Source organism: Furipterus horrens, unplaced genomic scaffold (genome assembly GCF_987537825.1).
Source record: "Furipterus horrens unplaced genomic scaffold, mFurHor1.1.pri manual_scaffold_7, whole genome shotgun sequence".
Taxonomy (NCBI): domain Eukaryota; kingdom Metazoa; phylum Chordata; class Mammalia; order Chiroptera; family Furipteridae; genus Furipterus; species Furipterus horrens.
In genome coordinates, this window is record NW_028327177.1 from 31888972 (window position 1) to 31901300 (window position 12329).

Sequence of the window (12329 nt, forward strand, 5' to 3'; positions counted from 1 at the left end):
AGGGCATCCTTAGCTTTCTTTACTGGAAAGCACAGACAATAATAACCTCCTGATAATGTTATTGGGCAGTTTGATGAAATAGTATGGAAAGTTGCACAGTAACTATTAATAGCCTGTTATCTCCAACTTGCCCTTAACAATTTTTATATATTTTTCTTTAAACAGTAAAATTGTAATTTGCAAATAAAAGAAAACTCCATGCTATATGATGCTTGAGGTCATTAATTATATGCTTAGAAAATTCAGTGTGTTATACCAGAATTCTCTAAATTTATCCTGCAGTGGGTTATATTTACATAGTTTATCATAGAAGTCAGTTTCTGTAACTCTACAGTAGACAGGATTATAACTATTTATGAAGCAACTTTTTAAGACACAGATTCTATATATAGTGATAAACATTAAAACCGTTGAGCTTGATGCCCAGCAAAAATAGAAGCTGAAAATTCTTCCTTAAAAGGAAGACCTTATGATGGTCCCGAATGCATCAGTTAACTAGTAACAGGCATAGGATACTACATAGGATACTACGAGTAAGGATCAATATAAAATAGCTGAAATGAATTTTCCACATATATAAGTAACAGTGACAAATTTGGTAGCTTTGGAGAGAGTGAGGAGACCTGCCAGTCCCAGAAAATTTAGCCTAAAACGTGGTGTAATCATTAATAAATGTAATCTCTGGTTACATGTTCACATGTCAGCTAGACAGTTTTGGAGTGGGAACTTCAGAGATGCTATTCTAAAAACTCTTGGTAAAATAAAAATTTGTCAGGAAGAATATATTAAGTTATTAGCAGAATTGTTCCTTCTTGCAGAAGAAATTGATGAGATTGAGTAAACTACTATGCTTGTTTTTGGTATCACCTCGGCAGTGCTGTGTGAAGCCCATAAATCAGGAGCGAAAAGTGATAGCAGGGAGGGGGATGGGAAGAAGGGCAAAAAAGAGGTCTCAGTGGTGGGAGATCTCAGGGTTTGGAAAGCATAGATTGTGGAGCATTGTTTGCTATCTGTTTTCCTCTCCTTTATTTCACTGTCTTCCCCCGTCCCCCGACCCCCCCATGTTACATCCAGACAATGATACTGCACTTATAGGGTGAAAGAGACTGCATTAGAATTGCTCCATAATTAACTCAGGATGCATGTTATGTTTTTTTTTACAACGACCACATTGTAAACTATAAAGATTTTCAGGTAGCTATTAATATTCATCATTTTGTTTTCATAATTTTAGCATTTCCCCTTCCAATTTAAAAAACAAACATGAACCAATGTTAATCATTTTTTTGAATAGGAGAAAGAATGTAGCCCAACTTGGGATGAAAATGAAGAGAGGAGTCTATATGAAGGCTTGATAAATGTGTTCCCTGATGATTACAAACCTCTCATGTTTACTGAGAAGGAGTCAGGAAAACTACAGGTGCTGACAAAGCTCTTAGCGGTTATCCATGAACTTCGTCCTACTGAAAAGTAAGTGGTCAATTTAATAAACTGGCTTTGAGGTTGTCCTTACTTCCCCTCCCACCCACCCCACTTTTTAAAGAAGAAGACATTAAAAATAAGTTGTTTTCTTTGGAGGCATGGTCAGCTTCCAGTGTTCATTAAACTTATCATTAACAATGTGTTTGTAAGCTTTTATTAAGAAAAAAACTAAATGTAAATGCATATATTTTAAGAAACCCTAGAGGTGTCTTTTGTTATATAGCACCTCGCTTGTACCTTAATCTTTTTCAGAATCCTTCTTTCACTCTCCCTTAAATGTTGATACTCTTTAGGGTTTTTGGGTTAGCCTCCTTACACTAAACACCTTTCCTGGGTTATCTCTGCTCCCATAGTTTTAGTTATCATTCATACAGTGTTGATTTCAAATCTATCTCTCTAGTCCAACCCTCTCTTCTAGTTTCCCCATTCTTCTTTCTAACTGTTTAATGGACATCTAAGTCTGTCCTGACGTCCTACTGGACTTTAAACTTCCTCGGTCCCAAAGCAGCTTCATCGTTTGGCCATTGCAAGCCTGATCCTTTTGCATTATTCCTTGGCTGATGAGTGGTACATAATGCAATCACAAAGCCTTATCATTCTAGATTCACTTTTCTTCTTCACTTCCTTGATGCTGTCAGTCACTAAATTCTACTGATTTTATTTCTTAATCTCAGTACCAATATTTTTATTTTGATTCATGTAATTACTGATTTGGGTTATGATGGTCTCTTATAAACAACTTCCCTCTTATTTTCAACCTCTTTACATATCAACATTGCCCTAAATCATATTTCTAAAATAGAAATGTGACATGTCACTCCCTTTTTACATTCAAGACTCCCAGTTGTCTTCCAGAAATTTCCAAATGCTTTATTTAGCACATTGGGCAAAATTCTTCATGACCTGGCTAATGCCTCCTTTTTCAGCCTCATCTCTCACCATGCCTTCATACTTATCACATGGTCCAATCATAGCAAACTACCTGAAGACCCTATAATTTGCCTCTGCCCTTACCTGTTGTGGTTTCCTATCCCACGATTACCTCTACTTCTCATTCTTCTGGCCAGCCTTTTCTCTTCATTAATACTTGGCTCAGATGCTTTCTCCTGAGCCCCTGGCCTCAGATCGAGTTAGCTGTCCCTCTCCTATACTCTGTAGCATCTCCTGCCTCCCTCTAAAGGAGCTCTTCTCACGTTATATTTAATCATGGGTTCTCTTGTAAGTCATTACCTCAGGGCAGGGACTGTGTCTTCATTATCTTTAGGTAGGAGGCATTCACCCTGGGTCTGTGAATTAAGGTAAACGTACATAGAAGGACTGCAAAATAGTGATTATGTTTGATTGTCAAGGAGTCTTAACCTCTTTGGAGGATTTATAGTATCATTTGACTTGTGAAAAGTTTTAGATTTATTTTGATAACATTGAAGTGACTAGAACAAGGAAACTTTCTATGAAATGTTTACTATATTAGAATCTTTTATTAGATGATATTTGATATGTAGAGAAGAACATGTATGATTTTATGCAGATAGTGACCCTGTTTGAATTTAAGTGTAAACTTTTGTTTACTGTATCCTTTTTCTCTTCTCTGAGTGAGGGATAGGTGGTTGTTATTGGGCAAAGAATAATGGGTGAACAGAGTTTTAGAGGAAGGAGAAGAGATAAGGTATGAACATAGGTGTGAGAATTTATCCTTGAAGATGCCAGAGGACAAGGGTGGCTAAGAACACCATGAAATTCCCTCCTGTTTTAAATGTGGCTTTTTCTTGATTTGGCGTTCACTTGGTAGCTGTAGACCTTTGATTTCCAGAGCTCCTATAAAGTTATTTTTGCCAGTTTCCAGGTGTTTATTTAATGTTTCCATGGGAGAACGAGGACTTAGAGTGTCTTAGTCCACTGACGTTTTGCTGATGTCACTTGCCCCGTTTATTTTTGACATTATCTAATGACCACCGCCTGTGATTCCTGAGAACTTAGCACTCTTATGTCCTTCCTTCACCCTCCATCCTTCTAACACAGTTATATAATTTCTGGTTAAATTAATATTTAATACTTAACGATATTACAACTCAGTTGTTTACCACTCAGACAAATAGATGTCATGATTACATTTCATTTCTTGAACAACTTTTCCTCTCCTGGAGCTATTGGTTACCTTTTTAAAAAAAAAAAATTAATCCTCACCTGAACATATGTTTTATTGACTTGAGAGGGAGAGGGAGAGAGACATCAATTGGTTGCCTCCTGTACACACCCAACTGGGGATCAAACGCACAACCAGGGTATGTGCCTTACTGGGGGTCAAACCTGCAAACTTTTGGTGTACAGGACGACACTCCAACCAACGGAGCCACCTGGCCAGGGCACTATTGATTGCCTTTTACCCCTCCTCCCTGTTTGCTTTATTCTTTGTATTACAAAGTCTTCCTATACCCTTCAGTACCTTTCAGTGCATTTTTCCTATCAGTCTCTGAGTTCCTTTATATTTTCTTTGTCTTTTCTCCTGGAGTCCTCTGCCCTTCTGCTATCACCTGAACTGGTTGTTCACTAATCTTGCTACATAGCTGCCATCCTGGAACTTTGCTTAACCATCACCTGTAAATTCCTTTTGCTTCTCTTCTGTTGGTCTCCTGTTCCCTGTGTGCCACATTTTACTGGAACACATCCTATAGTAGCTTCCTAAGAAAGAGAAGCTGGGAGGTAAGTCTTTTTGACTTCTTCCTGTCTGAAACTGTCTTTATTCTACCCTAGTACTTGACTGACAACTAACCTGTTTATAAGATTCTAGATTGAAATAGTGGTCTCAGAGTTTTGAAGGGATTGCTTTATATGTATTCCAGCTTTCAGAGTTGTTTTTGACACGTCGATGCCTTTCTGATTTCTATTCTTTGCATATAATTTGTTTTTTCTTCATGAAAGCTCTAACAGCTTTTCTTCATTCCTCATAGTTTGAATTAAAATCTTGGTGTGCTTTAATATGGATCATTTTTAAATTTATTGAGTTGGGAATTTTTTAGTAAGTTCTTTTCATCTGAAGACCCCCATGCCTGGGAAATGCCTGTCTGCCTGCCTGTCTGTCTGTCTCTCCTCCATCCTTCCCACTCTCTCCCTCTCTTTCTTTGCCCCTCTCCCTCTCTCCCTTACCTTCTCCCTCCATTTTTTAATCCCCATTTCTCTTCTCTCTCTCTAAACATTTTATTTTTTTTGTGGTGGGGGGGAGGGATTTCTGTCAGTTAGGTATTGAACCTCATGGATTGATTCTCTGATTCTTTTATTTTTCCTCTCCTGTTGGTCATTACATTCCTTTTTAATCTATTTCTGGGTAGACTCTCTTGTTATTATCTTCCATATCCCAAGTGAAAATTTTATTTTGGCTTGATTGATTTTTTTATTGCCTCCCTTTCTTGTGACTGTTATCTCTTATGTGAGGATATTGTTTCCTTTAAGTTGTTTTCTTTTTCCTCCATTGCTCTATTTTATTCAGGTTTCTTCTTCTTTGTTTGTTTGTTTGGTTTGGTTTCTATATTTAATGTTGGTGGCTTACCTCAAATAGCTGGTGATCCTTGGTGTCCATTTATATTTAAGAGAGAGACAGTGAAACATTATTGAATGTTCTGTGTGCATGGGTAGGGCTTGTTGACTGGTGACCTCACTGGGTAATTAGGCAGCAAGTTGGCTTTGTTATTTAGGGACTTCCTACCTCTGTGGATCTTTTCCTTCCTGTCGTTCATGTCATCCCATATATGAATCTTTCAATAACATCTCTCCTGGGGTGGGATGTAAGAGGGGTACCTGGCTGCTAGTGTCCTGGGAGTTGGCAGGAAAAGGGACTGGGACCTTTTGATCCAGAATGCATACTTTCATTGTGATTAGTCATTATATTCCTGTCTTTTAAAGTCCCTCGGTCTAAGTTTCTTTGGTTTACTTTCTCTAGACAATAAATATATTTGAGAAAGAAAGGCAATTTGTTACATGGAGTAGGGTCTGGGTTCTACTTACCAGTGCTCTTGTAAAAACTCGTTTTCTTCCTTCCGAGGTACCTTAAGATTCTACGGGGTAAATGAACTTGCACTTGTTTCTTATTGGAATTTCCAACTTTGGGCACTTAGGTTTCACCTTCTCTTATTCTGTTTTCGTATATGAATGTCTCCTTGTTTTATCAAAATAGAGTTTGTATTTATGTTTGTCATTCTCTTGCTGTTCCTAGGGTGAGTAGGGAGGTGAAGATGGCAGAATGGTGTTTACTCCACTATTTTAAAACTGGAAGTCTTTTAGATATTGACTTTAAAATTGAATTTGAAGGAGAACCTGCGTTTTAATGTCTACAGTTATTGTTGTGTGTTCTATAATATCAGTTATAATATTACTTTGTATTTTCCTTCAATTAAAATAATTAATATTGCCTTTAAATTGTATATATTAAGAGTCTTTCTTTTTGATTGGCAGGGTGGTGTTGGTCTCCAACTACACAAAAACCTTGAATATTTTACAAGAAGTATGCAAGCGTCATGGATATGCTTATACAAGACTTGATGGACAAACACCAATCTCTCAAAGGCAGCAAATTGTTGATGGTTTCAATAGTAAATACTCTTCTGATTTTATTTTTTTGTTAAGTTCAAAAGCTGGTGGTGTGGGACTTAACCTTATTGGAGGATCTCACTTAATTCTCTATGACATTGATTGGAATCCAGCCACTGATATCCAGGTAGGACTATTTTTTATGCATTAAATAGATATTATAGAATGCCTACTGGGGACATACCTGCTGGGGATACAAGGATGACCATGTATTGGATGATAATTGCTGCATTTAGGGCCCCCATTTTGCATTAGGACTCTGCTAAGTGCTTTATATCCTTTTAGTCTTCACAGTAATCGTTGCAAGTGTGGATATTATTAGCCCCATTTTGCAGGTGAAGCTAGAGAAGCTTGTTCTAGGTCACATAGCTTATAAGAAGCAGAGCCAGGATTCTAACCCAAACCTGCATGTCTCTAGGCTCAAATGGACTGCACAGTTGGGCCTTTAGGATGCGTGTGACAACCCGGGGAAGACAATAAAGTGTTATAGATGCTGGGATCAATGTTTGAGCAGATGAAAATATTTCAGGAGAAGCCTTTGGTGTTCTTCAGCATACAGTCCATCTTTTATGTGTTTTGAGATTTCTTAAAGATTCACCCCTCAGTTGATATCTGTGTTTTTATTATAGTGAAAAAATACAGACTAAAATCAGTAAAGGTGAAAGGTACATAGGACAGAGTTCAGAAGAGATCAGGCACGAGCTTCCAAAGAAACAGACTGAAATCAGTAAAGTGAAAGGTACCCTAGTTATTTAGTCTCCAACCCTACCAGAGGTCACACTGACAGGACATGGCCCAAAGCCCTCACCTAATCACATTGTTAGCATACACTGTCCAGTGTGGCCCAAGGCCCCAGGTAAACAAAGACCTTTTTATCAGGAAGGATATTCCAAGGGTTTAGAGGTTCTCTCCCAGGAGCTGGTTGGAAGGCCAGGCTTTTCTTTGGAATGAATGTGCAGGGTTTGAACATCAACCCTTTACTGTACAGTATCGTTGATCCTGAAACCATAAGGAACTGGCTTGAGCCCGAACGGATTGCTGGTATCCTACAGATTCCTTAGGGATGAATCGTGAGCTGCTTGGACTGGGCATAAACCCTCCATGCTCTTGTGTGATGCTCTGTGTGGTTCTCGGCACTCTTACTGTCTAAGCTCGCCATGTCGTACTTGGATGCAGATAGCCCTCTCACTGCGCTGACACCCTGCACTTGTTTTACAGTAAGTCCCACAGTGGGCGTCCATCCCTTTCTCTTTCTCAGGAAAAAGATACGAAGTGGAGAATGCTTGGGCATGCCTGGGCTTTGATTTTTGAAGCTATAAATAAAATGTAGAATTCCTAATCTTAAATGTATTAATGTAAATTGCTTATGTGGAAAAGGCTATTAGTTTCAACTGTATTCTCAGAATTCGCATTTATTTTCTAAGGCAATGTCCAGAGTTTGGAGAGATGGTCAGAAACATCCTGTGCATATTTACAGACTCCTAACTACAGGTAATGACCCTTCGGTGTGACAAAAAAATGTATTCTCTTTGAATAATTAAAGAAAAAATTTTTTTTTGTTAATCTGTGCTTCAGTGTTAAGAATTATTGTTTTTTGTTAACTAGTAAGCTAAACATATTTTGCCCTACAAAAATAACAGACAAATATCTGAAGTAAATTAAATGACTCTTTTCTCTTTAGGTACAATAGAAGAAAAGATCTATCAAAGGCAGATCAGTAAGCAAGGCCTCTCTGGGGCAGTTGTAGATCTAACCAAGACCTCTGAACATATTCAGTTTTCAGTAGAGGAACTTAAAAATTTGTTCACGTTACATGAAAGTTCACATTGCGTTACTCATGACCTGCTTGACTGTGAATGTACAGGAGGACAAGGTCACACAGGTTTGTTGTATTTTAATTCCGTTTTGATGGCAAAGTTAATTTGTCTTTCTTCAGCTGTTGAGAATATTTAAATACAGAATAACTAAAATATTTACCAGTTGTATATGTGTTTTCTTTTTTCCTGAGGTCACAGGGCAACTGCCAGATCAGTATTTGAGAAAATATTAATCAGAACCCTATTCTTTCAGTTTGCTTCTTATTTCTAAACAATTGTGAAAAACTTAACTTAGAGAAAGCTTTTATATCCTGGTATAATAGCTTCGAATTACAAAAATGTTTTTAATCCTTTTTCTATTTCAAACACACAAAAAATACACTTGACAGAATAATGTTAATCTTTGTGTATTTTGTGAAGACCTTAATCATAATGGGATCATACTTCCTGAGGTAGTTAGCATGCGCCACCATACTTCTCAGTATGTGATGAACTACTGGTGTTGGTTAAGTGAAGCTAAAAGCATCAATCCTCTAAAATTAAGACCCATTCAGATAGGGACTGGATCACAAGTAGGACTTGAGTAAGCAATATTCAAGAGTTTGAAGTCACTTGATAAATTATATTGGGTTAGGTTTGAGAAGTTACACTGTACAAGACTGACATGGAAAAGTTTATATTTCATATAAAATAATATTTGACTATTACATGTTTCTATTGTAATAATTTCTGCTTTTCTTTTCCTTTTTTGTTGCATTAATCTGTTCTTTTTCTTATTTTTCAACTTGAATGCTTAGCTTAATTATTTTCAGTCTTATTTTATGAAATGGGTATTTAAGGCTGTAAATTTCCCTCTAAGCTGAGTCCTATTATTTTGATATGCAGTCTTTTTATTATTCAGTCCTAAATATTTTGTATTTTCCATTATGATGTTCGCTTTAACTCATGAATTATTTTAAAGTATCTTTTAAAACCTATTTTAGTTATTGAATTCTGGCTGCTGCACTATAGTCTGAATATGGTCTGCATGATATTGATTCTTTGATAACTATAGAAACTTGGTGTGTGGCCTGGGATATGGTCACTTTGTAAATGTTGCTTTTGTGCATGAAAACCATGTGTATTCTCTTTAATTGCTTAGTTTAGAGTTCTGCAATATTAGTCAAATTTTGTTACCAAATCAATTTTTTCTTATTTTACAGATTTAAAATTTTAGTTTTAATCTCATAAATTTGTACAGTTAGGTTCTTTCCAGTCAGCATATATCTTCATTTATACATAATTATCCATATGTTCAAGTATACCTGTAAGGTAAATTATCAGCATTATTGCGTTAGAGAATATATGCATTTGTAATTTTAATAGATATTACTAAAATGCCCTCCATTGGGGGTTGTATCATTTATATCCCATCAATAAAGTACTAAAATGGCTATTTCCCCACCGCTTTGCCAGTTTAGTGCATTATCAAATATTTGGGTTTTTGCCAATCTGATAGTAAAAAAAAATGTATATTGATCTAGTTTTAATTTGCTTTTCTCTTATTATGAGTGAAGTTGAGCATCTTTTCCTATTTTCTTGATATGAACCATCTGTTCATATCATTTGCCCATTTTTCTATTAATAACCTAATTTATTGTTAGATATATCTGTTACTGAAAGTAGTATGTTAAAACCTTGCAGTATTACAGTGGACTTATCAAAGTATTTTGTTATTCTGTTAATTTTTGCTTTATATATTTTATATTTTCTTTGTGATTTTTTCCTTCATGCCTCTTTATTTTATCATTATGTATTGATTTCTTTATCCCTAATGACTTGCTTTCATTTGTCTTAATATCATATATCACATCAGCTTTTTTATAGTATTGGTCTGGTGTATCTTTTCCCCTTCTTTTACCATAAATATTTCTATGTTCTTATGTTTTAGATGTCTCTCTTATTAATAGCGCAAAGCTGGATTTTTAAAAATCCAATCTGATGTTCTCAAAATTTTAACAATAGCATTTAGTTATTTACGTTTACTATAATTATTGACATATTTTGATTTATTTCTACTGTCCCTTTATGTTCTTTTTAAAAAAATTTCTAACAAAGGCCTATTAGTGGTTAACTCTCTTGATCTTTGCTTTTTCAAAATTATTTGTTTTCTCTCTCAGATGCTATCTTTGCTAGGAGTACAATTGTAGTTGATAGGGTTTTTTTCTTCTTCAATACTTTGAAGGTATTCTACTGTCTGCTAGGTTCTCAAAGCAATCTTGTCATCTTTTTTCTTAAAACTTCAGTTATTTTGAACATTGACCAGATTTTGATGATATTAAGGAAGCCATCAATTTTTTAAGGTGTGATTAAATCTAAAGGGAAATTTTTATTTTTTACAAATGCAGAGTGGAATATTTACAGGTGAAATGATAAATGCTATATATTTAATAACAAGGAAGTAGAAAAGTGGGATCTAAGTAAAACAGGATTGGCTCTTAGTTGATAGTTACTGAAGGTGGAGAATATATACCTGTAGGTTCTTTCTTCTATCTTGTCAGCTTATATATATTTGAAATTTTTTATAATTAAGAGGTTAAAAAAAACACCCTTCAATAGCTTCCATTGAAAGACTAAAATCTTTAAAGTGGAGAGTTAGTTTGGTTAGGATAAGTGCTGTAACTCAAGAAACTCGAAAAGCACAGTGACCTACCACAACAGAAGTATATTTCTCACTTACATAACAAATCACATTAGTGGACAGCCTTCTATAAAGTGATGTAGTGATCCAGGCTTCTTCCACTTTGGGCTTTACATCCCCTTAGATGTCAGAGTTCCCTTCTGGGATCCCTGCATCTGCCAGCCAGCTGGTGAGACAAGAGAAAAAGTAGAAGGCCATGTGGTGGAGGGGATTTTTATAGGCCAGACCTGGAAATGACAGAGATCACTTCTATCCACATTCCATAGGCTAGACTCAGTGGTTGTATCTAACTGTAACGGAGCCTGGGAAATGTGGTTAAGTGCCCTGGGAAAGAGAAATGAGTTTAATGAATAACTACTGGCCTCTTCCATTCATAATTTGATTACATCATTTTGCATAAACCCAGCCCTTGAATGTGCACCTCACCTTGCATTGCCCAACTTCTTTTCTTGCATTATCTTTGCCTTTGTTATCTAGGCTCTAATTGCCTTAGGGTCCTGTCAGTTCCTCAGCTGTGCTGACTGTGCCTTTCCCTTCTTAGCCTTTTTATGTCCCTTTCCGGAATGCTTTACCTCCCTTCCCCATCTAGTTCTTGCCTTCTCATCTTTCAGATATTAACAAAACAAGTCTGTTTATCTTGTTATATGTCTTCAGATCCTTGTATCTTATATGTCCCCTGTATCTAACTTCATACCTTTACCTCTGTTTATATAGATAATACAGGTCCATAGTCCCTTGTCTTCAATTTTGAAATCTAGAAAGCTTGAAAGACTAAAACTTATTTTATCTTTATAAATCTGCAACAAACTCATTGTTAGTAGAAATCTTACCAAAATTGATGTGAATTTATCAATAGTCTTTAACTCATTGCACAGAACTATTCATAGGACTTGCAGAATATTAGTGGGCTTGATTATGGAGTACCGTCCCAGATTGTTCCAATTCTTTATTTAATTGTATTTTTCCATTACCATTTATCCCCCTGTACACTCTTCCACCTCCACCCATCCCTCCCCCCAAATTATATTCTGAATTTGGAAATACATCTGGTCCCAAAGGTTTTAGGTAAGGGATTGCAGACCTGTAACATATCTCTTTGGATAATTATTTGTTTAATATGTATGCCTCCTGCTAGACCATAAGATCCTTGAAGTCAGAGACCAAAATGTAATAAATTGCATAAACTCATTATATCCTAAAATAAAAAAGTATTGTATGTAGTAGAATATTGATAAGCTTAAGGACCCTCTCATTCTTTTTATTTATTGCAGGTGATTCATTGGAAAAATTCCCTGCCTCTAGCAACTGTCAGCTTGGTCCACATCACAAGATGTCTAACTCCCTGAAACCTCTCTCCATGTCACAGCTGAAGCAATGGAAACATTTTTCTGTAGATCATTTAAATCTTAAAGATCCTTTTCTTGAAAGAATAAGAGAAAATGTGTCATTCTTTTTTCAGAATATAACCGATCAAACTACTGCTCTATAAAGATTAACTCATGACATTCCTTTGCCACCCCCTTTAAAAAAATAAACTAATTAAATGTAATTTTGAAAACCAATAGAATTATTTACAATAATACATTTGTTGCAATGTATATCATAGTTTTGACATACAGTCAACTGTTAAGTTTTTTGTATATATTCTTAAATGTTGAAACAGTTAAGATATCTATTATATAATAGTTTATTAATAATTCCATAATTAATGCACTTTTACCAAGTACCCACTAAGGAATTTTCATAAGGAATATAAAAAAAGGTAAACT

At 35.7% G+C, this 12329-nt stretch overlaps 1 protein-coding gene across 1 annotated transcript in view; it reads left to right on the forward strand.

Annotated features, from left to right (window-relative positions):
- Nucleotides 1–12094, forward strand: part of RAD54B (RAD54 homolog B) — an 84455-nt gene extending 72361 nt beyond the window's left edge. Inside the window, 5 exon segments of the mRNA XM_090284891.1 lie at nucleotides 1295–1470; nucleotides 5929–6190; nucleotides 7488–7554; nucleotides 7745–7945; nucleotides 11832–12094. Coding sequence (XP_090141017.1) covers nucleotides 1295–1470; nucleotides 5929–6190; nucleotides 7488–7554; nucleotides 7745–7945; nucleotides 11832–12094 — 969 coding nt within the window.
- The last annotated feature ends 235 nt before the right edge of the window (nucleotides 12095–12329 follow it).